Source organism: Columba livia, chromosome 4 (assembly GCF_036013475.1).
Source record: "Columba livia isolate bColLiv1 breed racing homer chromosome 4, bColLiv1.pat.W.v2, whole genome shotgun sequence".
NCBI classification, from domain to species: domain Eukaryota; kingdom Metazoa; phylum Chordata; class Aves; order Columbiformes; family Columbidae; genus Columba; species Columba livia.
In genome coordinates, this window is record NC_088605.1 from 71,450,671 (window position 1) to 71,474,389 (window position 23,719).

Here is a 23,719-nt window from a genome sequence, read left to right on the forward strand (position 1 = left end):
TTTTAATATTTACAAGAAGTCTTCGTGCTCAGTTTCTTTCAATTCAACTAAAATATTACTAAAATGTCATAAAACACTGGAACTAAGTTAGCCCTAGGATTTTAAGAAATTCTCTCTTTATAGGGAGACACATATAAATATTTGCCTCTCTCTTACAGTGTGAGATGATTGTCTGGGTGGTTGTAGTTTATAATCGCAGCTACTATACCGTTTTGTAATATAATTCTGCTTCATGCCAATAATTTGTAATGAGTGGGCTACAATAATTGTTTCCTTTCACTGGCTTTCCTGGGCTAGAGACTTTAGTGACAGGCAGTCTGTTCTGTAAGGCCTTACAGGAACAAGAGACACATACATTTCCTCAGTCTATAGTATTTTCCCTCTCCATTTGGCCAGGGATGGTCCAAAGGTGATGTTAATAAATAAGAGAGAGGAAGGGGATCAGCTACCTCTTGGGCTGACTGACAGGGGTTCATTTTCTGCCAATTTGCTGGTTTAAATATTGGTTTATGCTTGCTTAAAACTGTGGTGCTTGTAGCAATGGCAAAAAGACTATTGTTTGCCCAGCAATGTTTTCCTCCAGTTTTTAGAATTTGTTTGTTCGGTAGGCAGTAATAAGCATCTCCTTGAAACATGAGGATGAGCCATAATAGAGAAGAAGCACCCAATACCTACTTTTAAATCTGCTCAGCATCTGTGGATTCTTTGTCATTTGAGAACGGTTCGATTAGGTATTTCTATCATTTCTAAACTGTATTGTTCTAACTATCTAAAGCACAAAGTTTCTCAAATGCAGTTTTGGTGATGTGTCATTGTAATTTATCTCTGGAACCTGTTAAAAGCTCAAGCAAGTAAGTTTGTCAGTTTGGATTAAAACATTAAAATTCAATATAAAAATCTGACTTCAATGTAGTTACTGGATTTTTTTGTTGTATCCTTGTTAGGGAGTACTGTAACTATTTGCTGCTATTTAAGGAGTTAATCTTTGTCATAACTTTCCATAACCATGTCTTTTTCTTGTTTTTCAGGGTCAGCCTGGTCCTCAAGTAAGTGACATCTTCTTTTCCAACATACATTAGGGCTAAATACAGGGCACACCAAACTCAGGTTATCTATAAAGTATTTGGATTTATTTTTTTTTTTAAATCTTACTGTAATAAGCTAGAAACTGGTAACTGTTGCATAACTCAGTAAGGCAAATGTTTTCCAAGAGAGAAAGAACCCCCCCCATATGGTTGTCTGAGTCCCCTCAGCTGTTTGACCAGATGGTAGGGTTAACAACATAATACTGAATAAAGCAAATCTCCTAACTATGGCTTGAATCTTTGCCACCTAACTTTAAAGCAAGATAAAATAACTTAGCAAATGTAATACTTCAACTGCTTATTAATCATACGCTATTAGTGTTGCTATAATCCAGGCAGTCCTCAGCTATTTTAAATATTGCACTGCTAGCTATTTTGATTAATTATATATGCACTACTTTGAATTAGTTCTCATTTGTTTGAGAATAGTATAATTTTGTTTTGTGAGATGTGAAAATCTAGTGTTCTAACTTAAGTTCTAAGATAGAAATAGGCCAGCAGAAAGGAAACGTTAGGTATAGGTAAAGTTAAATGTAAATTATTTGAGACAAAGAGCAGTATAGAAATATGGAAGAGAAAGAAAACAGGGAAAAAAAAAAAGACTAACAAAGCCAAACTCAGTGAAATCTGTTGAAAAACTCTACCTTTTTTATTAAGATGCATCATGGGAACTAAACTCTGGTCTGTGGGACCCTCTTAGCTCAAGTGAGTTGCTTGAACCATTATTTCTGAGAGGACCTTTAATATTTCAGAATCATAATAAAACAAAAAAAATCAAAGCTTTACAGCCTTATTAACTGACAAATTTTTTGAAGTTTTTTTTTTTTTGTTTTTTTTTTTTTTTTTTTTGTTGTGTTTTTTTTTTTTTTTTGTTTGGGTTTTTTTTAAGGAAAACAAGCATTTTCCTCAGTTTTTTTGTTTCTTATCACCTTTGTGTAACAAGCCCTCATCCCACTTGGTGTGAACACCTGTTATCCTTGCTTTTGACATTTTCTGACACCCTCCCTTGCAAACTGCCAGGGTTTGTTTAACAGTATAAGTAGTCTGTATAATATTGGAAACTACCAGCACTCAAACCCACAGTACTTGTGTTTCACAGTAGGCTCTTGATATGTGGCCTACACAGAGAGATATCTGTATCTTCTGTGCTGCTGGTGGTCAATGAAGAAAGAAATTGTAATTCTGTTTGGCACTCTTGCTCTGAACAAGCTCTATTGAGGACCTGAGGGTGTTACTATGGGCTGTCATGTAGCTGATGTTGACTTATGCTGCCACCTGTGTCTTTTCCCTCTGGGTTGGGATGTCCACATTTCAGTTGCTTTGAGAGTGTCTCTGGCTTCATGCTTCTTAAACAGCTTTTCAGTCTTTGGAGCTCATGCGTCCACACAAAATGCCCTAAGGTAGCTCTAGGCAAAAAAACACAATGGATATGGCAGCATTCAGTGCTGTTTAAAGGGCTGAAAGGCAGAGAAATCTTGTCACTATTGTAAGAGAATTGGGGTGCAAACCATAGGAAAAACCCTCTAAAAATCCTCCTCAAAACTGTATTAACTTCTCTGTGCCCTGAATACAGAAAACAGATATGAGGTACTAGGACCCACAAGACTTAGGATGAGGATTCCTACATCCTAATTTCAATAGTTCTTCACAGTGGAAATGCCATTGTTCTGAGCAACTCTTACCGTTATTCTTAATGTCTTTTCCTCCTTTTCAGCTTGAGACGCTCTTATTTTGGCAGAAGGATATATACGTGCTCAGCAATATCTCTTGCAAAGGCACTGGTGAGGAAGTCATAATGGCACGAGACAGTCAGAGAAGGATTCAGCTCTAGATAAAGATTTCCTAAACCTATAAGCTTGTGTGTAGGGGTTAATACGTGAGGTATCTAAGCACTCCTGGTAGTAAACTGGGGTTGAGTCAATCCTCAGTGCATCTAGAGACCTCTTCAGCTCATTGTAAACTTCTTGTTCTCAATACATTGCCTGCATACAGGTGCTTATTGCTGCGTGAGATGATCCAGAGTCTCCAGCCTAGACTCTGTCTGTTGTACATGCAAGAGTTGGAGTCTGTGTTGGACCGTTGTTGTATCTGCCAGTCATGGGCAGCTGTCTTGGATACCTTGAGAACCTCTCATATGACACTAGTTGCACACATTCCTGCCTTTCAATTACAAATTCTGATTATAGGCAGCTAGTAAATCAAATAACCATTTGGTTGAATTGCTCTCCAGCCCATGTTGGTATCTGCAGGTCTTAAGCAACTACATGTAGGCTGTAAATTTTGATGTCTTTCCTCTTAAACTGAAACCCAGATCCAAATAACTCCATGAGACATTTAAAAAACATTGAAAGCTGTGGCTGAAAATCTCAAGACTCTTAAAAATTATTTTTAAAGTATCAATCGAAAACAGAATATGTTCACCTACAGACAAAATAAGTCAACACCCCTCAGTTTCTCATTAAAAAACTGTTTGGGGAAATTTCATCCATCCAGTAGTGGTATCTATTGTATCTCTGAAAGGTAGAGGCCATGACCACTAGCTAAATTATTTCCAGCTTAACCTTTAAAAAATCTCATGATTTTGGTTTTCTATTAAAATGAAAGCTGCTTCAAATACCATGTGAACTGAGCTTCTTTGTAGAAGAGCAAGTAATAAGATTTTTAATATTTTTGTTGAAACTTAAATTCTGGCTTTTGAGTGACCCCAAAGAATACCTGCTTTTTCTTGTTTAGAATGTAAATATATATTTAGATTAGCTTGTCCCAGAAAGGTTTATTTTCCCAATAAATCTATACAACTGAATTCTGGCCATACTTCTATTTAATATAATGGAAGTATTCATGTTTGTCAAAGGGCAGACTTTAACGTCTAGTCTAATGTTAATTCTATAAGGAATGTACTATCTCAGTAAAGAGAGAAGGCTTGTTATTTTTAACTTTTTTGTTGTTTAGAAGTAAAGTTCATATAAATATTAGAAAATAAGGTATTTAGTATTACGGTGAAGGAAGACAAAACAATCCTTTACAAAGTCCTACTAAAGGAAAATTATTAACAGCTATAGATGTGGGGCAGGGTGGTGTTTGGTGTGACTTTGTCTCAGCCAGCCAACTGTTCTCTTCCTCGTGGCAATATCCTCCCCCTGACCTGTCCCTGGTGCAACATGCTTTCTCTCTTGTCAGCATATATGATCACTCTGTGTGGGACTCTGAGATTTAGCAGCCCCACAGATGCTTCTCCCTTCTCTTTGGCAGCCATTCAAATCTGCATTAGAAATGGACAAAATAGGAGTGATTGATACTCATTTTCATGAGATTCTTGTTTTCCTGCATGTGAAATGTCTGTGGAGGTGATGTTATTTCAGTCTGAAATTTTCCAGCGTTGTGTGCCTGATAACGGGTTACCATAGCAATTCTGGTGACAAATGTATGCATGTGTCTCTTTCACTGTCAAACTTCAGGGTATGTGACCGGAGTATTTTTAATTTCTGATGGCAGAGATTCTGATTCATGGTTAGACAGGCTATTACTGGTTTGTGCTGTCGACAGAACTGTTGGGAACCATTTTAACTTTCTGTTTTCTGGTTTTTGTCAAGGCCTGAGAAAAATAGCCAGCAGGACAAAGGTGATAGTTTTGAGCTGTTTTGGATGGCAGCACCGTATGTAAGAAATTTGTTTATAACTTCCTAGAGATTACTTACACAGAAATCAGAATATGAGTTAGAAGTTGGTGTACATTCATGGAGGGATCTACTCTATTGCTGTGATCTTTCATTTATAGGGTACCAAATACAATTTTGCACCTAAAGAATTGGGTTCAGATTTTTGTTTCTTCTGAAGTGTCTTCACTAGCATGTAAACAGTGCAAAGAGCTACCGCATTGCCTGTGTCCTCCCCCAAGTATCACTGATGTCAGTGGGTGTTGAATAGAGCAAAACAGAACCTCAACATCATGTCAAGGCAAGATACTGTAAGTTAAGGAGGAAATGTGTTTTCAAGGGGGAACAAATGGTTTGTTAGACTCTGGTAAAGACTGAAAAGTACTGAAAGAGAATAAACAACAGGCTTGTCTTTTGAAAAAATTCTTCCTAGTTGAGTTTAAGATATTTGTGGGTTTTGAGTTTTCATACACATGCCACACATATTTTCCCAACCACTGTCTTCAAGTTCAAACTAACTAGATATACTTATGTAAATGAAAATAAGATTAGGCGTAGACTGAGATCTTGGGTCCATATACAGCATGAGAAATAGACTGATGTAGTATCTTTTAAAAAACAATTAGTCTCATCTAATGGCCAGGTAGGCATACAAAGACAGACAAACACAGTATGTAAAAGCTTGTTTCTTACTTGCATCTGTACAAATAGCAAGGCCAAATACTTGATCCCATTGCTATTAACAATTTACTGTCAATTTTGAGATCAGAAATTAGTCTTAACTGAGGACATCACATGAATAAACAAGTTTGTGCTAAGCTTCATATGTATTTAGTGGGCAGAGATTTACATTTTTATTTACCACTTTCCCTCCTTTCTAAAGCTGTAATAGAATTCCTGAACATTGTTGAAATTCTGTGATCTCTTTAGGAAACAGCCCATATTGATTAGTGAACATGAAAAAACAAATGCCATCATCATGGCTTTTCATTTTATGTTAATTGCCAAATTGAACCACATCAGAAAATATAGGAGGAGAAATCATGCTCAAAACTTCTTGTTTACTGTCTGATGTATACATAAGTGTTTATGACACAAAATATATGAGAAATGTGTCTTCCCAGAAGGAGTTAATGTATTTAATTGTTTTAAAGTATGTTGCTTTCTCAGTATGTATGTTTGACAACAACAATAAGCACTTTGAACAACAATAAGCACTTTTAAAATGGAAAACACTTCAGTTTCCCCGGTAGACTTATATACATGTGTAAACCAGGGCAGCTGCAAATAATAAATGCTTTTTTGGCTAAGTAGATGACATTAGTGCAAATAAGAGGATTCTTTGTTTTGTGAAGAAGAGAGCGCAGAACTGGAGATTAAAGGGGCAAATTGTGCAAGACTGTCAATTGTACCAAGACTAAGGAAGCACCACATGTAATTTAAAAAGCCTGAGGGGAGTAAATCTCAGATATCAACAAGCAAAATTCTTGTCACATCAGATACTGTGCTCTGCTTCCAACATGTTTTTGGTTTTACTTGTTCTTACACCCTTTTGTCAGGGTTTGTGAAGAAGCCTCTGATGGCAGATTAATGATTCCTCTACAATACCCTGCTAAGTGAAGTTGGTTGGGGATAATCAGACTTGTTAGAGCTTCGTTCAGCTAATGTCAGATGCCCAAAGACTGGACTCTCCAACTGTGCTATTGTGTTCTTTTACCTACTCTGATAGAATGCTTTTGGGTTACATTTTCAGTAACTATCTCTGGACATCTTGTGCTGGCATAGCAAGATGTTCAAATGTTGCACAGCATTTCCTGGAACTGGTAATTTATTTCTGATTTTCTTACCTGATTCAGAAAAACATCAGATTTGAAACTGTTAATTTTACAATTACCAATTCAATTTAGGTTTTGATTTTCTACAAACACAAAAATATTAATTGTACAGAATTCTGTGGAAAGGGCTTTTCACGTAAAGTCAGCTCTGGATGCCCTTGTAAAATAAGTTCTGTTGTTATGAAGGCAGTTTCCTTTATTAAATCTGAAGATCTCCCTCAAAGTCAGGATTGACAGGGCTCTGAGCACCTCATCTGGTTGGATATGTCCCTGCTCATTGCAGGAGGTTGGACTAAATGAGCTTTGAAGGTCTCTTCCAACCCAAACTATTCTATGATTCTATAAAATAGGTTGGAAGATGGATTCTTGGAACAATTTAAGTTGTTTGGCCCAAAACTTTTAGAAGTTGACCACCTCATTTGATAGTTCCCATGGTGACCATTTATGGCATTGATACCCTGAAAAATCAATTCCTAGAATAAAAAATTAAAATAATAAAAATGAAAACAAACAAACAAAACAACTCATTCATAAAACTCCAAAAGAAAACATGAAGGACAGCTTTCTATTTGTAGGGTGTTACCAACTTTTCTTTATGGTGGCATCATTAATTTCTGAAAAGCATTGGGTTTGTTTTAATAAAATAAAAATGAAGGTCTGATTCACTCGTTACATATGCTGGCATAAACATTATGGGGAATCCCACATTAGCATTCCATGTGTTCACCTAGAAGTTGCAGCTGTCTCCAGGGCGTACTAGATCTTCTAACAGCAAGTGAAGAACTGTGAAGCAAAAACTACTTGTAAGCCCCAATTTCATATAGCATTGCTTAGCTTAACAGAGTACATATGAGTACAAAAAAGCAATTGCAAGCCTAGTACTGTGGTTCCACTATGACATGTACAAAGAGTTGTCAAAATATAGTTAAAAACTCTGAAATATTTATTGTATTCCTAAATCATTTATTTATCAAATGACCTTTGCATTTTCTTCATCCTGTTCTACAGATGGCAGAAATACACTAGTGTGTTCTGTGTTTTATTAGGAATTATGTCAAAGCGAAGTATTGCACAGTGTTCAAGAATATTATAAAGTATTTTACTATCCTGCTGCACATGTTTTTAATTCAATATTAAACTCCTACTGGCTTATTGTTTTTACTGATCCTCGTGCTCTATTTCAGCTTTGAATTCCAGTCCAATTTGTTGCAGATCCCAGTAGTTTCACAAGCTTTAAGAAAAAATAAAAATTTAATGAAGAGTTTTAAAAATGTGTATTTCATCAAGCTTATGGTGACTTAAAGATAATACTGTGATATCTAAGACTTTAGCTTTTTAAAAGGTTTTCAAAACATCAGAGTTTCCTTGATCATCCATTATCAGTCCAGAGACCTAGTGACTTTTTGTGCTGGAAGCTTGGAAGTCCCGCAGACAAGAGCAGACCTGAGAGCTTTGGTTCTCAGGCTGCTAGATGGAAGCTTCAAAATTTGTATTTTCCATTATAAAGTGACACTTTTCTCAATTGAAATTTGACTTTAAACAACCTCAGATGTTAGCAGAAATGTTTCAGACTCTTCATATTGAATTGGTGCTGTGATGATGTGCCATTCTTTCCTGTAAGTATGAGTCAAGCTTGAGGGAGAGAAAGAAGAAAAAATAGAAAATAGGGTAATTCCTTTCACTGTGGAGTGTTTTGTGTACAGCCATTAATGTTATTAATGAGGATGGCATGGAAGTTGTCATTCTGTTTGTGGGCTTTAATCCAGAATTCTAAGTTTGAAAAATGCTTTGGCTATCCCTGAAATAGCATAGAAGTTCCTAATAATCTTCTTTTGCTGAGACCTGTCAGTAACATTCAAGAGTTGTGAGCTGCTGAGAAACATGTAAAAGAATCACGTATTATCAGAAATACAATCCAGTTATATTGCACCGTATGTCTGTTAGTGATCATTTGCCAAAAAGAATGAATATCCATTTAAGTATACATATACATATGTGTGTAATTTCCCCTGAAGATGTTCTGAATTTTGTAGACCAAACTATTAGTCTTGAGGAGAAAACTGTTTTGTTTTTAATAAACTTTATGTTGTCTTAAATTGCTTCCTGTATAAAGAAAGCTGTTGCCAGCCCTAAAGGTTACAAAAATATCTTCAGTCATCTCACTTTTATATATGCATATGTACAAAAGTGTGTGTATTTTTGTAGTTGATATAAAAATTCCTTTGCATTTATTCAGTGTTTCAGCTTGAACTTTCAACATAACTCTAGGATGTATGTCATTGTAGCTTTCCCCTGTTTTACCTGAGGAAATTGAGGAAGATAAATTAAGGTCTCAGTTCTTCTACTAGCTTTTGTATTATTTTAACACATATTATTTTATATGCTATTTTAATGTGTTTTTATTTCTATACACTCAGTGACTTTGAATAAATTAATCTGTGACTAAGGGTTGACACATGTCTATCAAGACTAGAGTTTTGACTCAGAGTGTCAAGTCTGCCTCTTTTAGCTAGGACAGTTTGGAACATCTGCAGTAACCTCATACTTACAGGTTGCTTCAGAGGGATTTGTGCAGTGTAGCTTTTATCACTACATTTGTCAGGCAGCTCTTATAAAGAGGCTTGTTTGGGTACAAATGGACCTTGGTGTGCACAGAAACTATTTAAAGGACTACAGGATGCAGAAGGGGAGGGGAGGATAGGAAAGAAAGAAGGATAAGATTCTCATAGAATTGTATCTTGGTGTTCCACTGAAATATAATTTTCCCAAGCACTAGCATATCCTCAGGTGAAAAGTTACCTAGGTTGTGAAATACTTTCATTGCTGTTAAGCTCTGGAGATTATACTACAGTCCCAGAAGCCTTTCTATCCCTTGGGCTATATATTACACATCTATGGCTTTATACTAAAATTTTACTGCTGTTTTCTTTTAAACACTTGTGATTTAAGCAATCTAACACATCACTTCTTTTACGATAACATTTTATAGTAGTGACTGTAAACAAGACTAAAAGAATATCTAAACCTTTCTTTGGCATTCTGCTATCTCTAATGAGCAAATGTATACTGTACTGAGTAATGAAGTTTGGAGAAGAACAAAGAGTGTATGTACATACCTTTGAAACATTGAATGAAACTCAGGGAATTGCTACCAAAACGAGTGTGGATTCACTGCAGTAAACAGAAGAATGGAATTGACCTCCCCTATTTAAGCCTGTGTTATAATCTCTTTGCTGAAATTAAGTTTGGTGTTGAAATACAATAAATGTATAACATGTTAGCCGCAAAACCTTATTTGTATGTGGGCTGTCCAGCTTTGCTGATTTACACAAGTTCAGCCTTTATCTCTTTAATGTAAATGTGTCTTGATATGATAGCAGGTACGGGCCAAAATTCTTCAAAAAGAGTATTGGCCTTTAGTAGCAGATTTTTAAAATTAATCATAGTGCTTACAATAACAAATTTTGGATTGTTCTCCATTTCTTCCAGGTAGAGAAAAAAGGAGAAGTGAGGTAATCTGTGAAAACCAAATGAAATGGGTATGGGTCACAACAATCAAGTTGGTTTATTTTCCCTTGAATTGACTTACTTTTATTTTACTGGCTTCTTTGCTTTGAAACTATTCCTTATTTCAAGTAGATGAACAAAGGGTTTTTCAAGTATTTCAGTTGTTTGCTTCTGTGTGGTCATGACTTTTTTGTAGATTTGTAACTTATGCAGCATCTGTTAATGAAGCACATAAATCTTCTCTTTGACCCAATTGCTGGTCTAAGGAGGATATGCCTGGTGGATATTTGCATAATGTTTCTCTATGCAATAGTTGTGGAGACAGTAAAGTTGAAAGATGTAGAAGGCCAGGGAGCTTGTAAGACATTATTTCGATGACCACAGTTACTTCTCTTGTAGGTAGTGACTGTCAGTGGCAAATCTCTGTTGTTCTGAGATGCACCCCTTTCCTTGCTTTCTTCCTTTTTCTGTTTTCTTCAAAATGCTTGAAGTTTAACCTGTCATGGTCATCAAAAAGGCACTTTTAAGTTGAAAAAGACCAAATTACCAAAGGACACTGTCATTTCAGCTGAATTGTCTATCAGGCCACTATGCAATCAGGGAAGCACCAGAGGTCTTTGAATTACAGAAGCCTCTGCTCAAGTTTCAGGTAAAAGATGACTGAAATATTAGAATGTTAACTACTGTTTCAAAAAATTACAGGAAGTTGTTGACTCCCAGTGGGGAGCCATTTTCTTACTAATCTTGTAGGAACAAATAAAAGAGCTGGCCTATAGATAAAAATGTACCAAAGGAAGTATAAAAAAAATATTTAATGGTGTACTTTTTATCTCAAAAATCTGGAAAAAGGATTTCATGAGTTTGATTGGCAGGAGGTGTAATTTTTCTCTGTTCAATTTCTATTGTGTTGGGAAAGAAAACCAGAATGTACTTCTATGATCCCTGCAGTTTTATAAGCCCTAAATTCCACCAGACTATATTGGTCTTCCTTTTAAGTCTTTTTCTTCTTTTTTTTATTATTGTTTTCCCAAGTTCTCTTTTGGTTTTGGAGCATATTAATTGCTTCCATAGAGTAGAATGTTTTGATGGGGTTCAAGACATGAATACCTAATGCATCTGCTTAGACCGGGGGCCAGAAGGATATCAGACTTCTTGAGCAAATTGCTCTGTGCTTGTGCATTCTGCTTTTGGCTGCTTTCTGGTACAGTCCTTACTAGTGAGTGCAGAAAACTCCTCTGGAGTGGTACTATGCCATTGGTATTCTAATAAATGGGGATAATTGGGAGGTTAAGCAGTGCTAGTTATTTTTTCTCCTTTGTTTTATATCCCTTTTAATGTTCAATGCAAAATAGAAGGTGTGAAGTCTGTGGTAATAAAACCTTTTTAGAGCTACAACTTATTTCCCACTTCAAGTAGTCTGACAGAACAATAAACACAGATCTTCTGAGAAAAAGGTGAAGCAATCTACCTTGAAAATTCTTTTTATTGTAAAATTTGAAAGCAGCCTTTCATTCTTCTAAGTCTTCCTGTCCCCCAAACATGTTTTTTTTGTGGCTGTTTTATTTATTGCTCTTTGAATTTCTGTGGCATCATTTCTGTTGACTGCAATGAATATTTATTAAGTACAAGGCCCTAGTCAACTGCACTTTCTCTTGTTATTGAATTGTAGAAACTATTGCATCTTATCAAGAAGCCCATGACTTATAATGAATAATTTTTCTATTGACAGCAGACTCCTATGTGCCTGTTTCATAGCTACCATGCTATATATTATTTTTTCTGTCACTTGTGACATAAGCCCTCAAATACTGAGTGAATGCTGATATAAAATACAGTCTTGTTTTTAAATTCCACCACTGGCATGCTCACCCATGTGGACACACACACATGCATATTCCTATTGGAGAAGATATAACAAGGACACAAAAATAATCTGCTGCTGAGTAGTCTAGTGTAGGGTCAAGTGGGACTCCAAGTGTCTGTTCTCCAAAATATCCTGAGAATGGTTTGGAAATTGCAGATGTAACAGTAATACTAGAAAAAGCTCACCGTTCAGTCTCTTTTAGGAATTTGGATTCTGTAGGTCACGTATTAGTTGTGTTTTCAAACGTGTCCCCACAGTTCTGAGCACCAGCCAAAAATTTGTGCGTTTTTGTCTTTTTGATGTAAACCAAGATTGTGTATTTGTATCTTACTTGCACCTGTGGTGTTACTGAAAACAGAAACTCTCGGTGTTTTCTTCTAAAATGAGGACTTAACAATATTAGATTTTCTCAACTGTGTTTTTATGTGCTATTTTAAAAGCTTAGTAGAGTGGGATTTCCTCTGTGTTGTATTTTTACCGTATTGCATCAAAACCCTAATATCATCAGAAAACATGTTTATCTAGCAAGTAGGAGAATAGGAAGGTGCACTGTGAACAAGGCAATAAGAGTCTATGTTCAGGAAACTATTACTGTGCTTTGAGCAGTAAGTTGTAGTCAGGAGGCTTTTGACTTTACCAGAAGCCATTTTCTTATCTTTAATAACATGACAAGTTTTTCTGTCACTGCATCTTTGATCTTACTAGCATGTACTACAGCTGCTCCATTTACAAGAAACTTAACAGTTGATTCAGGTTATAATGTTTGCTTAAATTAATTTATGGCGTTAGTAAACCTGATTCTTGATTTGTCATGGTCAGGCAATTGGTACATAGTCATACACTCTCTGTACCATGGAATCTTTATAGGACTGTCTGTGTTGAGATTTGTGGGTTTTCAAAGAAAAACTTCATGTTTGTCTGTAGAAGAAAAAGGTGGGGAAGAGGAGATTGATTAATCAAAGTACATCAGAGAAAGGAAGAGGAGACCTCCTCTAGCAGGTTCTTGTTGGGGACACTGAGCCTTCTGCTGCTTCCTCTTCAGCCAAGAGTGACCCCTTGGCAGCTTGTGATGCAATCTGAGGATTTTGGGGAGAAACATTTTCTAAAGTTCAAAAAAGCAACCCATCCTGATCTCAGCAAGAGCATTGTGTGAGAAATGAGGATACTTGTCTAAATTACAGTCTGAATGCTAACTTGGCACATTTTGGGTAGAACATGTACTCCTGCCTGCAGTTTATGAACTTGTCTGATTTATGTATTGGCATAAATCACTTAAATTTTGAACACAGTTTTATGAATTTACAGCAGGATTCACTTACAATTTACTTATTGATGTAAATGTTAACTGAGCTGTTTATCTAGATTGTTATATATATATATATATATCAATTTTATGTTTCTCAGGTTGCATCTATTTACATAATATTTATTAAGTCAGACATGGTTGTTGTGGCAAATATTCCAGTTTCCTTTTCACTGCCTTGGAATATTGTAAGAAAACTTGAGAATATAAGGATAGCAAAGGAAAGATTGGTGAGAGTCTTGGTTTGTTTTTGTTTTGTTTTTGTTTTTTCTTTTCTTTAAAGTTTTCACCAAAAGTCAGTCATATCCCAGAGGAAGAATAAAATATGTAGAGGAGAAGGGAATATAATTTCCATTATAAAAGTTGTTCAGATTCACTGGAAATTCATGTGACCACTTTTAAAATTGATGCAAGGTGAGACGCTGGCATTGTAAACTGGTGTATGTAAACACTGTTTGGAAACATGGTCAAGTTTAGCAAATGTGAAAACCACATTGATCAGTAGTTCAGGGCTTGCATAGTGAACATAAGACTAAAATGAGTGTAGGTGCTTTGAAACAGTATTGCATTTCATAATATTCTGTGTAACCTTTTATCTTATGATTCAACATATCTGATCCTAATATTTTGCAGTAACTAAAGGTTAGGCTGGGGAGTGTTGTTGCAGTCAGGAAGTTGCAATTTGTGAAAGTCATAAGCCAAATTTCAAAGAAATAACAAGTCTGACTTTTGTAACTGAGTACTTTGTTGTTATGTGCTGAAACCACCTTTACCCTCAAAATAAACTACAGGAATTGAATTAAATTAGGCAATGCTTAGCATGTAATTTAGTTGTAAAAACATGATTAAACTAAGTTGGCAAATTGGTTTCATTTTTAAATTTGTCCAGATGACATTGGATGGTCTGGTTCACTTTTCTGCTCATCTCTGCAAGGCCACTATTCCCTTACGTTGCCAGTTGCACTCTCATTGTGAATGTCGTAGCTACTAGCAGGGATGAGTGCATCGCACAGTGGTTTATCCCAAATGGAAATGCAGGCTCAATCTTGTGAGCTACATTCAGTCCCCAAGCAGCCAGGTTGCCTTATCCTGTGGCTGCTGTGATTGAAATGTAGGAAAGCAGTGACTGTATCAAAAGGTTGTTATCGCCTGTGTCTTCTGTGGCATCTCTGTGTGATGGGAGCTGCTGAGTTTGACATTTCGGGTTCCTTAGGACCCTTGAAGGTGAATGATCCCACTGGGATCTGGGACTGTCACAGTCCACCTGATTTTGCTTGGTTGGTTGTTGCCAGCTTTTACTGGGCACTGACAAGTCCTTTTTGCGGTAGCATTGTATGGGTTATCTAACAGTCACTAAAAATCTGGATTTTTCTGCCCGACTTTGGAGCTTTCTACAGAACCTAGAAACATTGCTGTTCCTTTGCACCCCTTCCTGAGAATCCCTTACTATTTTCAGATCTGCTTTCCCCTCAATGCTTGGAACTTTTTTGGTGAAGTCGTGGTAGAACTGCCTGTATTACAGTTAAAGACAGATCTACAGCAATAGGAACATGCAGCAAATGTATCTCTAAGAGACATCACATAATTTTGAATGTTTGTAAAACCAATAGAAATCAAATACTGTTTTGTAAGAGTTCCTCTGAATGCAACTCTTGCAAAGCTATAAAGGTGGCAATGTCCACAAGGCTGGAATACAAAATTAGTATATTATATGAATTTTATATGAATTTATATGAATTTTAAAATGCCAGCTGTGTAAAAAATAATTCTGATCACAGTCAGTTAACCCTAAGGGGAATGTTGTCTGAATGAAGATCAGAAGGATTAGTCTCGTGTTTTCTACTACTGCATTCTTTTGCCCTTCTGTTCCTTGTATCTATAATAGTGTAATGACTTCATCACAGAGTGGATGTAGGATTTTGATGGCCGAAATAAAGTCACCTGCCAGTAATCCTGAACATGGCTGTTGAATGGATTGACCCTGATTTCAGCTTTGTTCTTGGCTGGCAGGTGCCTGGAGGCCTTTCAGTCTGTTTTAGAAGACCTTGTTTTAAAAACAGTAGTATTTGTCGCCTTATTAGGAATGCAGATTTTGCATGTGTTTGTGATTTACAAGGCCTTGCTTATGTGTAACAGGCTATAAACTCTCCTTGGAAATGCATAGTAGTCTGGAGTAGATAATTACACTTTGAGAAAAGACCCTCTGTTTCCAGTGAAAACATTGTAAAGTTATTTCAAAAATGCTCTGACCTCAGACGTTTCATATAACTTACACAAAATGCTTTCACATTTGTGCAGCAGCTAGCGACTTGATCTCTGCCATCTCATAAACGAAAGCACAGAAGTCTCCTTGGGAAAAAAGCAGGATGTCTATGCTGTGGCCTACAAAGCTAGTGTTATTTTATTCACTCTGTTCTTTGTGTCTATACCATTAAACAGAAGAAACCTTGCACTTCTTTAAACAAATCTGTCTCCTAATCACACCCAGCCCCCACAAACCCAATTTTCCCTCAGATTTTTCTTCCTCCCTTCCTCCACTCAGTGTACACACACTAATAAATTCTGCAGTAAAAACCTTGGGAGAATTTCTCAGCGCAAATGGAAAGAAGATGTCAAAGGCTGAGGATAGGAATGTTGTTCTTAAACTTGCAAAAACAATAGAGAACAATTGAAACAATGGGGGAAGAGCCAGAGATGGGCAAACAAGCCATGAAAGAATTGCATTAATTTTCATTTGATGAAACCCCACTGGTTCTCTTCACTAGCATCCCAAAGACCTATTTTTGTTTGCTATTGGGTTTTTTGTTTTTCAAGACTCTTGGTGGAAAGCAAAAGCATTGCAAATACAAGTGCAGAGATTTGTGAGAATGTTCACACCAGAGATGCTCTTGTGGCCTTTGGAAAAATTGTTTTAAACTTCTGGTACAATAAAGTTTTCAGATATTGATGAAGATTTGTATGAAAAATATGTGTGCTAGAAGGATGACTTAATAGAAACAATGGTGTGTGGCACTCAGGGAGAGCAAACACCAATCAGTCATAATTGCTGGCTGTGCCCAATTGAGAGCAAATTAAAAAAAAAAATGGATTTCTGAATATGATGTACACAGGTAATTTTCAGAAAAACCTGCACAGAAAAAGGAGAATAAAACTGAACTGAGATGTGATTCAGTTGTACCAGGGAGACGGTCTGGTAGATCTGCAGGGTGAACCTCTCGTGTGAGCACGCCGTACCTTGTTTCTGTTCCAGTGGGCCAGCTTAGCTCAGGGAGCTGGTGCTGTCTCTGCTGTCTTAGTTCATATCAGCTGGCAGAGCTGTGATGGGCACAGCTCAGAAAAACTGTGAGCCAAAAGCCTTCAGAATCAGGGCTACCTTCGGGTGTAAGAATGGCATTGAGCATCTGGATGAAGGCAGTTACAGTTCTCATAATCACCACCTGATCCAAAAGGCAATGGCTGTCTGTAGTCTTGATCATGTCATGTTATCTATAATTTCATGCCTAGGACCCAAGAAATGGGATTCTGACTGTCGCAGATAGGGGTCATGTTATTTGCAGTTTGCAGCCAGTAAGGTATTCAGTGCCAGTAATGGTTTGATAATTCAAGGAGACAGAATGCATGCGCACAGCCCTTCACTTGTGCTCAGTATTCACTGTAAAAAGGCAGTAACTGCCAGCATTGAGTGATTTTAGTTCTTCCTATTCCACTGTTACTGTGTTACTGATGGTATGAGTTTGTGAATTCTAAAGCGCAATGGCATGTATGCATGGTTTAAAATAGGCCTGCTGAAAATGTGCTCTACTGTAATGTTACATCCAAGTAAATGTCTGTGGAGTCTGTAGCTAACAGTAGATAACACTGTGTGTAGTTACTGGTGTATATGTATGAATTGGAAAGGGACAGTAAGGTATAAAGCATAAAAAAGACATAGAGAAAAAAGTGCAGCAAGGTTTTATCCACTCATTAAGTCTCTTAGTTTAATATGGTTTTAAAGAGGACAAGTTCTTGCAGGGCAACATAAAGTGGAGAGGGGTCATAATTAGTTGAGCAGATGGTTTCCACTCAGCTTGCAGTGAGCAGCCCTTTCTAAAGGAAACGTGGGTATGTCAGGTAGCAGACTTGTTTCTGTGTCCTCTGCAGCAGATGAAAGAGATGGCAACCTATGGAATGAGAGGCATATGCCTTAACTCCTTGAAAGATTTAGCAGCAGATGCTCTTCTCTGGCATGCATCAGAAGCCCTTGAAAACAAGCAGAAAGTTGGCTACCATAGGGATTATCAAAGACCTGCACATGGTTGATCAAATCTTTAATACACAGCAGACTGACCTGCAATTTCCATTTATGTGAAACACATGAATTTTTGCTAGTGTAAATCCTGAAAAGGTACGAATGTGCTCAGCTCAACCAGGTTGCACTTGGTTATTTCTAATTACATTGCTGGTGGCAATGTTTTCTTGTGCTATACATGGGTGTATGCATGACTGTGCTAGCTTGGATGGCTCCTCTGTTTCCAGCTGCTTTCATATGTAACTCAGGTCCTTCTTTGTAATGAAACACCTGTGTATCCTTCAGAAAGCTGGAGGTAGAGTCTGCACTGTGTAAGCAGGCAGTTCTCTGCAGACTGCTAGCATTTCTATTCACAAGACACTAGCCTGAAAACTGGTGTTTTAGAAACCTACTGGTAGCTCTCTGGAAGGTGCTCAATAAAAGTAGAATAGGAAAGGACCTCACTGTTCTGTGATTCTGTTACCTTACTGTTTGTCTGGTGGTAAGTAACAATAAATATGACTTCTGCAAAATCATGTTATACAAAGAGCTCATTTTGCCTAAAACAGTGTGCTTGAGACTAAACATCAATTTCAGCATTGCCAAAGATAGGAATGAAAACACTACTTTTAGATCCCCTACTCCATTTTTCTTTGGCAGTCTAAGCCAAGGAGGGTGCCAAAATACATGGCAGATTTATATGCCTCTGAATTTATTAGCTGCACTTGCAAAGAAGTTTTACAGTCTTAGAAAACATTTATTATCTGATAGGAGATAAACTAGCATCCCTAACTGAAATCAATAGAAATTTGACATTTCAGGCATAGTTTTGCTTCTTAGTGGTCTGATTCAAGAACATGGGGTGAGCAAACTATTCAAGAAATAACCACACAGTTCCTATTATTAACACAGTGAAGAGGCAGTCTCTGGAATAACCCTCACTTTTGGAGTGAAAAATCATACTGAAATAAATTGTTGGGAAAAAATCACAGGTCGATGCAGATATGTTTCTTGCCTTTTCCCAGGAATTCACCAGTATCGGTAATTCATCTTTGCTTCTGTTTCTTTCAGGGCCCTCCTGGTCCAAAAGGCGAGAAGGTGAGTTGATGTACGGGTGACACTTACAAGGTGAATGGAAAGCCCTCCCGGCATGAACTAAAGAGACCGTTTGTATTGACGCAGTGTAATGTCAGATTGTGTAAGAGAGCTGGGTAGCACACAGATGCTGTGTTAAACCTATCATCTCATCTTTCCACTTTGCAGGGAGATCAAGGTGATCAGGGCCCTCGGGTAAGCATCTTAAAAAAAATGTTACACTTCCCCTCCGCTGAGTAGGCAATTAGTCTTTAGTGCAAAACTAAATTAAATACACCGTCTGAGCTAATTATGCTTATTAGCTGCATTTACCCTGCATGTTGAAGTAAGTGTCTGCAGGACAGTAGTACTGAACATGATCAGAGAGTGTCGTAGAAGATTTAAGTAACAATAGTAGGTAATGCATTAAAATATACAATTTCCATTATGAGTGGAAGCAGGTTTCACAGTGATGTTGCTCTGCTGTATAAAAGCTGGCTTTCCTAACCAAACCTTTCAGTTTCCCCAGCAATGTTTTCACGCCTTGCATGGGCTCCCACAGTGCAAAGGTTTCATGGGTTTCTAATAAATGTGCTTCTAGATTTCATGTAAAATGTATCCAGTATTTAGTGAATTATAAGCAAATATCATGTATGCATGTATTAGCTCTTTTTCCTGATGTGTATGTATTTAATATTTTTAATAATAACAACATTATCACCTTGTAAATACATCCAGACAGTTAGACAGATCATTATTTAGTTGTGAAAATATAAAGGCTATTTTTAATTTTTAAACATCATGTTTATTTTAACAGAGAAATAGAGGAATACAGAGGTGAAAGCTCAGATAGATTGTCTGTGCCAGTTCATTCTTCTTTACATCTGTGCTTCATTAGAAAACATTTTGTTACATTGTTCTGTCAATATAGTGACTCTCTTCAGTTACACATTTGTAAATTTTTCCATAACAACATGTTCCGTGGATTTTTTTCAGTCAGCTATGTTAAATATTTTGAATTTGCAAATTTGTTTTATTCTACTATTTGATTTAATATTATTTAATTTTATTTTATTTTACTTTTTGAGGCACTAAGATTATCTAAAGTCACAACATGCTTTTATAGCTGAATTTGGTATTGGCGCTAAGTGTTGTATTACTTACAAGGTTCAGTTAGATGTCCTGTTATGCTTGGTGATATGACTACACATTATAAAGACAGAGACCTATTAGTGACCAGCTTTAAACCTTATTTCAGTTGAAAATCAAAAAAGAATGGCAAAACTATTTACAGAAATAAAAAGGAAGTAGAGAGTAACTGTGAAGAAAATGTTTTATCTAGGCTGAAGGTTCTGAAGAATGTAAAAATTTCGTTTTAAGCAAATTATCTCTCAGAAGCCACGCTGGGCTGTGTGTTTTGGCTGGTTCTGTGCTACGGGACCTGTTGGGGAACATGAGGAAGGAGGAGACAGAGGAGGAGAGCAGTGCCTGAGGCTTAGGAGAGGATGCTCCATTCAGAAGGCATGAATCAGAGGTCTGTGCGTAGGTGCTACACTAGGTGACCTTAGATTCAGAACAACTAGTGTTTGGTTCAGAATAGGAGAGCAAACTTGAGGGAGACATCAGAGCAAGAAACAGAGGGTTTTGCATCCCACTTTGCGAAGACACAATCCCTGTATTGGAGGGCAGTAGAGTCCTCACTGGGCATGCAAATCATGGCTATGGCTAATTTGTGGTGTTAGTAAATCAAATGCAGCTAAAAACCAGAAAATACCCAACCTAAGGAACTGACATTTAAGACATCGCAAAGTTATATCTGCAGCAGCAGTTAGTAGTTGAGACTGAATTCTATACCTGAATATAGAAAAGCAATTGAATGAGGTCAGCAGTAGAGAAGAAGAGGTGGTAAATAGCACCTCGTGGGCTGGCTGAACCTTCACTTATTGTATAGTCAATGCATTTTGTGGTAACGTACCTTTTTTTTAAATATACAGGTGTAACTTGTTGGTTTTCAATTTATCTTTTTTGAAGTGTGTTTGAATGTGTTCTATGGCAGCTTCTTCTTTTTAGCCCTGTGTATTTCACAAGTCATAAGTACCATGATGCCCCTGACCGTTTTATGTTTCATGGTGCAGCAGTTATGTCTTCTGATCGCTGTCTTCAGGGTGAATCTGCTCAACTTGCTGAGCCAGAGGATTTACAATATAATTAATGAAAATTATATGTGTAAGCCAGTCATGCACCAAATGAAACTAAACCCATTTAAACCTGGTTGGTTACCTTTGCACATCATTTTTCATCACTGCCTAAGTAAAATAAATGCTTTTGAAGATGCCACCATACCATATTATTTTAGAGAAATATTGTACCTGCAAGTGACCATTGGACCACATCAACATTTTGTTTTGATGAGTTTGCAGACTGACTGGATATAATATCTAAAAGTGATGGACATTTTAAAGCTAATTGTCTTTTACAGATAAGGACGCTGACATTTCTTTGATTTTATATTTTCACATATTGGTTTGAAACTAGCATTTAGCTTAGCAAAGGTTTTTATATTTCCAAGTTATTTTTATGACTGAAATTTCAAAATGACCCTGATTCTTTATTAAAGCTTCTTCCTTTCCTCCAGGTATTTTCATTAGTGAAAGAAATCAAATTAAAATATCTTGAACTGGACAGTCTTGATGAGACCTTAAACTTTTAAAATGCTGTTGAAATGAAAAGAAAAATATATTGCTGCTTTCTGTCCCCACCCAAGTTTTTACCTTGGGCCTTGAGATTTTTGAGAGACTCTTCTTTCTGAAATAATTTTAAAACTGTAAAAACAGTAATCAGTTATCTCAGAACTTCTTATTCACAGTCACTGGACATGTTGAGTATATACTGAACTTCTTTGAAGTTCAGGTTTTCTTGAAAATATTTTCAACAAATGAATACATTAGTAGGAAACTGACCCTGCAAATACCTCCCAGAGGTCAGGCACTTGTATTTTTAGAATAATGATTTTTTTTGGTCTTTTTTAAAAGAATGTGAGGGATTTTCTTAAGTGTTCCGAAGTACTCTCTTATCAGCCACCTCCATCATACACAGATGGCATAAGGGCTCTGGTTCATAATGCCATGTGGCTTAATCTATTTATGCCCATACTGCCTGTAGAAAATGTGAGCCAAAATAACTTTCCAGTAGTGTGTGGGTGATGTCAAAATTCATGCCCTGCGTGCAAGTTTGAGCAGCAGATTAATACAGCTTTTGGTCACATGAGATCACAGATAAGGTAGTGGTGGATGTGTTCAAAAGTCCTGATCTTATTTGAAGATATGCTGTTTTGATGTTTTTAAATATTATTATATCAGATTTCTAGTTGTTACTCTAAAATTCTGGTAGACTAAAATTTAGGTTAAATGCAGAACTAGCTTTCCACAACACCAGTGTAAGAAACAGAACTGTTAGTAGATCTCTTGGATGTGTTTCTTTCTGTAGAGGACATGGCTTCATGACACGTCCACAGAGATTTGCATTACTGTACTGAGCCATGACAAAATCAAAAATGATGGGTTTTAGCCTGTGGACTATTAGAATAAATGCTGTTGTCAGTCTGCTGCTCAGTTCCAGTTGCCCAGCTATACTCCAGTTTAAAAAATGCCTTTGAAGGTTTCATAATGGTAGGATTGCAAAGGATATGTTGTCCAAGTAGAGGTTGTACCCTCATTAATGGAAACAGATATTCAGAGGTGAATGTCTGGGAATGGAACAGCTAGTACTGAATGACTTAGTCTGTTCTCATCCATCTATAAATGACATAACAGATACTTTCTGTCCTTTAGTTCGGAGACATGAGCGATTCCTTGCTTATCTGGTCTAGAAATCATCAGCTAGCAGCTGCCTGTAAATTGGTTTTGGTCCAGGGACAATAAGAAACCACCTAGAAGCCGTACTTACATATTTCCATAAAATTATTTTCCCCTTTTGGTATGTTTAAGTACATTTTCCTAGCAGCTGGGCCTGCACAGAACTGATAACATCACTAAAATATCTCCAGCAGAAGAGATGAAGTGTTAAACTTTATTGACTTGAAGATCTAAAGATTACTAGCATACTGTTAAAACAGGTCTGGGTAGTGATATAATGTTGTTTTCTATTTAATGCTTTCCCCTTCCCTGTTTACTTTTAATACATTTGCTACTTGTTTGCTGCCCACTAGAGAGAGGTCATTGTTTTAAGACAGAAAATTTTGCAGGTTCTATCTTCTGTGCTGGCAAACTATTTAAAAATTATATAATATTGACAGAAATGGTCCTGGAAGCAGTCTGTTTACTGAAATAACTAAATATAAATATATGAGTGTATATATATATATAAGCTATCTTTTTAAACCGAAGTATTGCTTCACTTGTTACATTATAGACACAGCTTTTAGAAACTGTCTCATATTAAAGGGAAATTAAAGATATCCATGTGTTTTATTTTGACCTGATTTCTATGTGCATGTATTATGATTAGTTAATAAAATTCCAAGGAATGTATAATAAATATTTGGGGCCTTTTCCTGCTCCTACTGACAAGGAATGGAAAACCTATATTCATGTCCTGAGAATCAGTGCCTCATTCATAAATCAGAAAATACTAGTTAACAAGTGAAGATTAAGCCATGATAGTTAACTTTTCACCCCCTTTAAAAGCCATCTTATTTTTTATTGTTTCATTTGAAGATTGGCACATTTTTTTTTTTCCAGAAATGAACAGGTTTGTTTCACAAAACAGATAATGCCATATAAATTAATCTAATTTCTTGCCTTCACCAAAAGTAAGACTCTATTTTTTCGAGGGATTGCTAGCTGTAGCAAATGTAGGTAAATCAGTGATGTAATAGGAAGGCTTTTTTCCAAACAGTGCATGCTGTTAATTTTTATCCTCATTCAACATCTTGTCAAAACAAAAATGTAGAGCATTATAGTCTGAATATTAATTTAAATAAATACTTAGTTTTACATAATTTAAACATATTCTGTGAATTTCCTCCAGGACTGTCCTAGATTAGTTTATCTTAATTTCTTCTATAAATACTGCTCATGAGTTTTATCTCTCTTAATAGAAGGACTGTGTAGCTTTCATTAGCATAAAT

General features: G+C 36.6%; 1 protein-coding gene across 10 annotated transcripts in view; it reads left to right on the forward strand.

Annotated features, from left to right (window-relative positions):
- The window catches only part of COL25A1 (collagen type XXV alpha 1 chain), a 308,144-nt gene that overhangs the window by 187,244 nt on the left and 97,181 nt on the right, over window positions 1–23,719 (forward strand). For 9 of the 10 annotated variants that reach the window (XM_065062345.1, XM_065062338.1, XM_065062336.1 and 6 more), the window contains 3 exons: window positions 1,029–1,046; window positions 18,589–18,615; window positions 18,781–18,807. In XM_065062345.1, the coding sequence (XP_064918417.1) occupies window positions 1,029–1,046; window positions 18,589–18,615; window positions 18,781–18,807 (72 nt within the window). The remainder of the gene's footprint in view (window positions 1–1,028; window positions 1,047–18,588; window positions 18,616–18,780; window positions 18,808–23,719) is intronic. The other variant, XM_065062340.1, reaches the window with a different exon arrangement.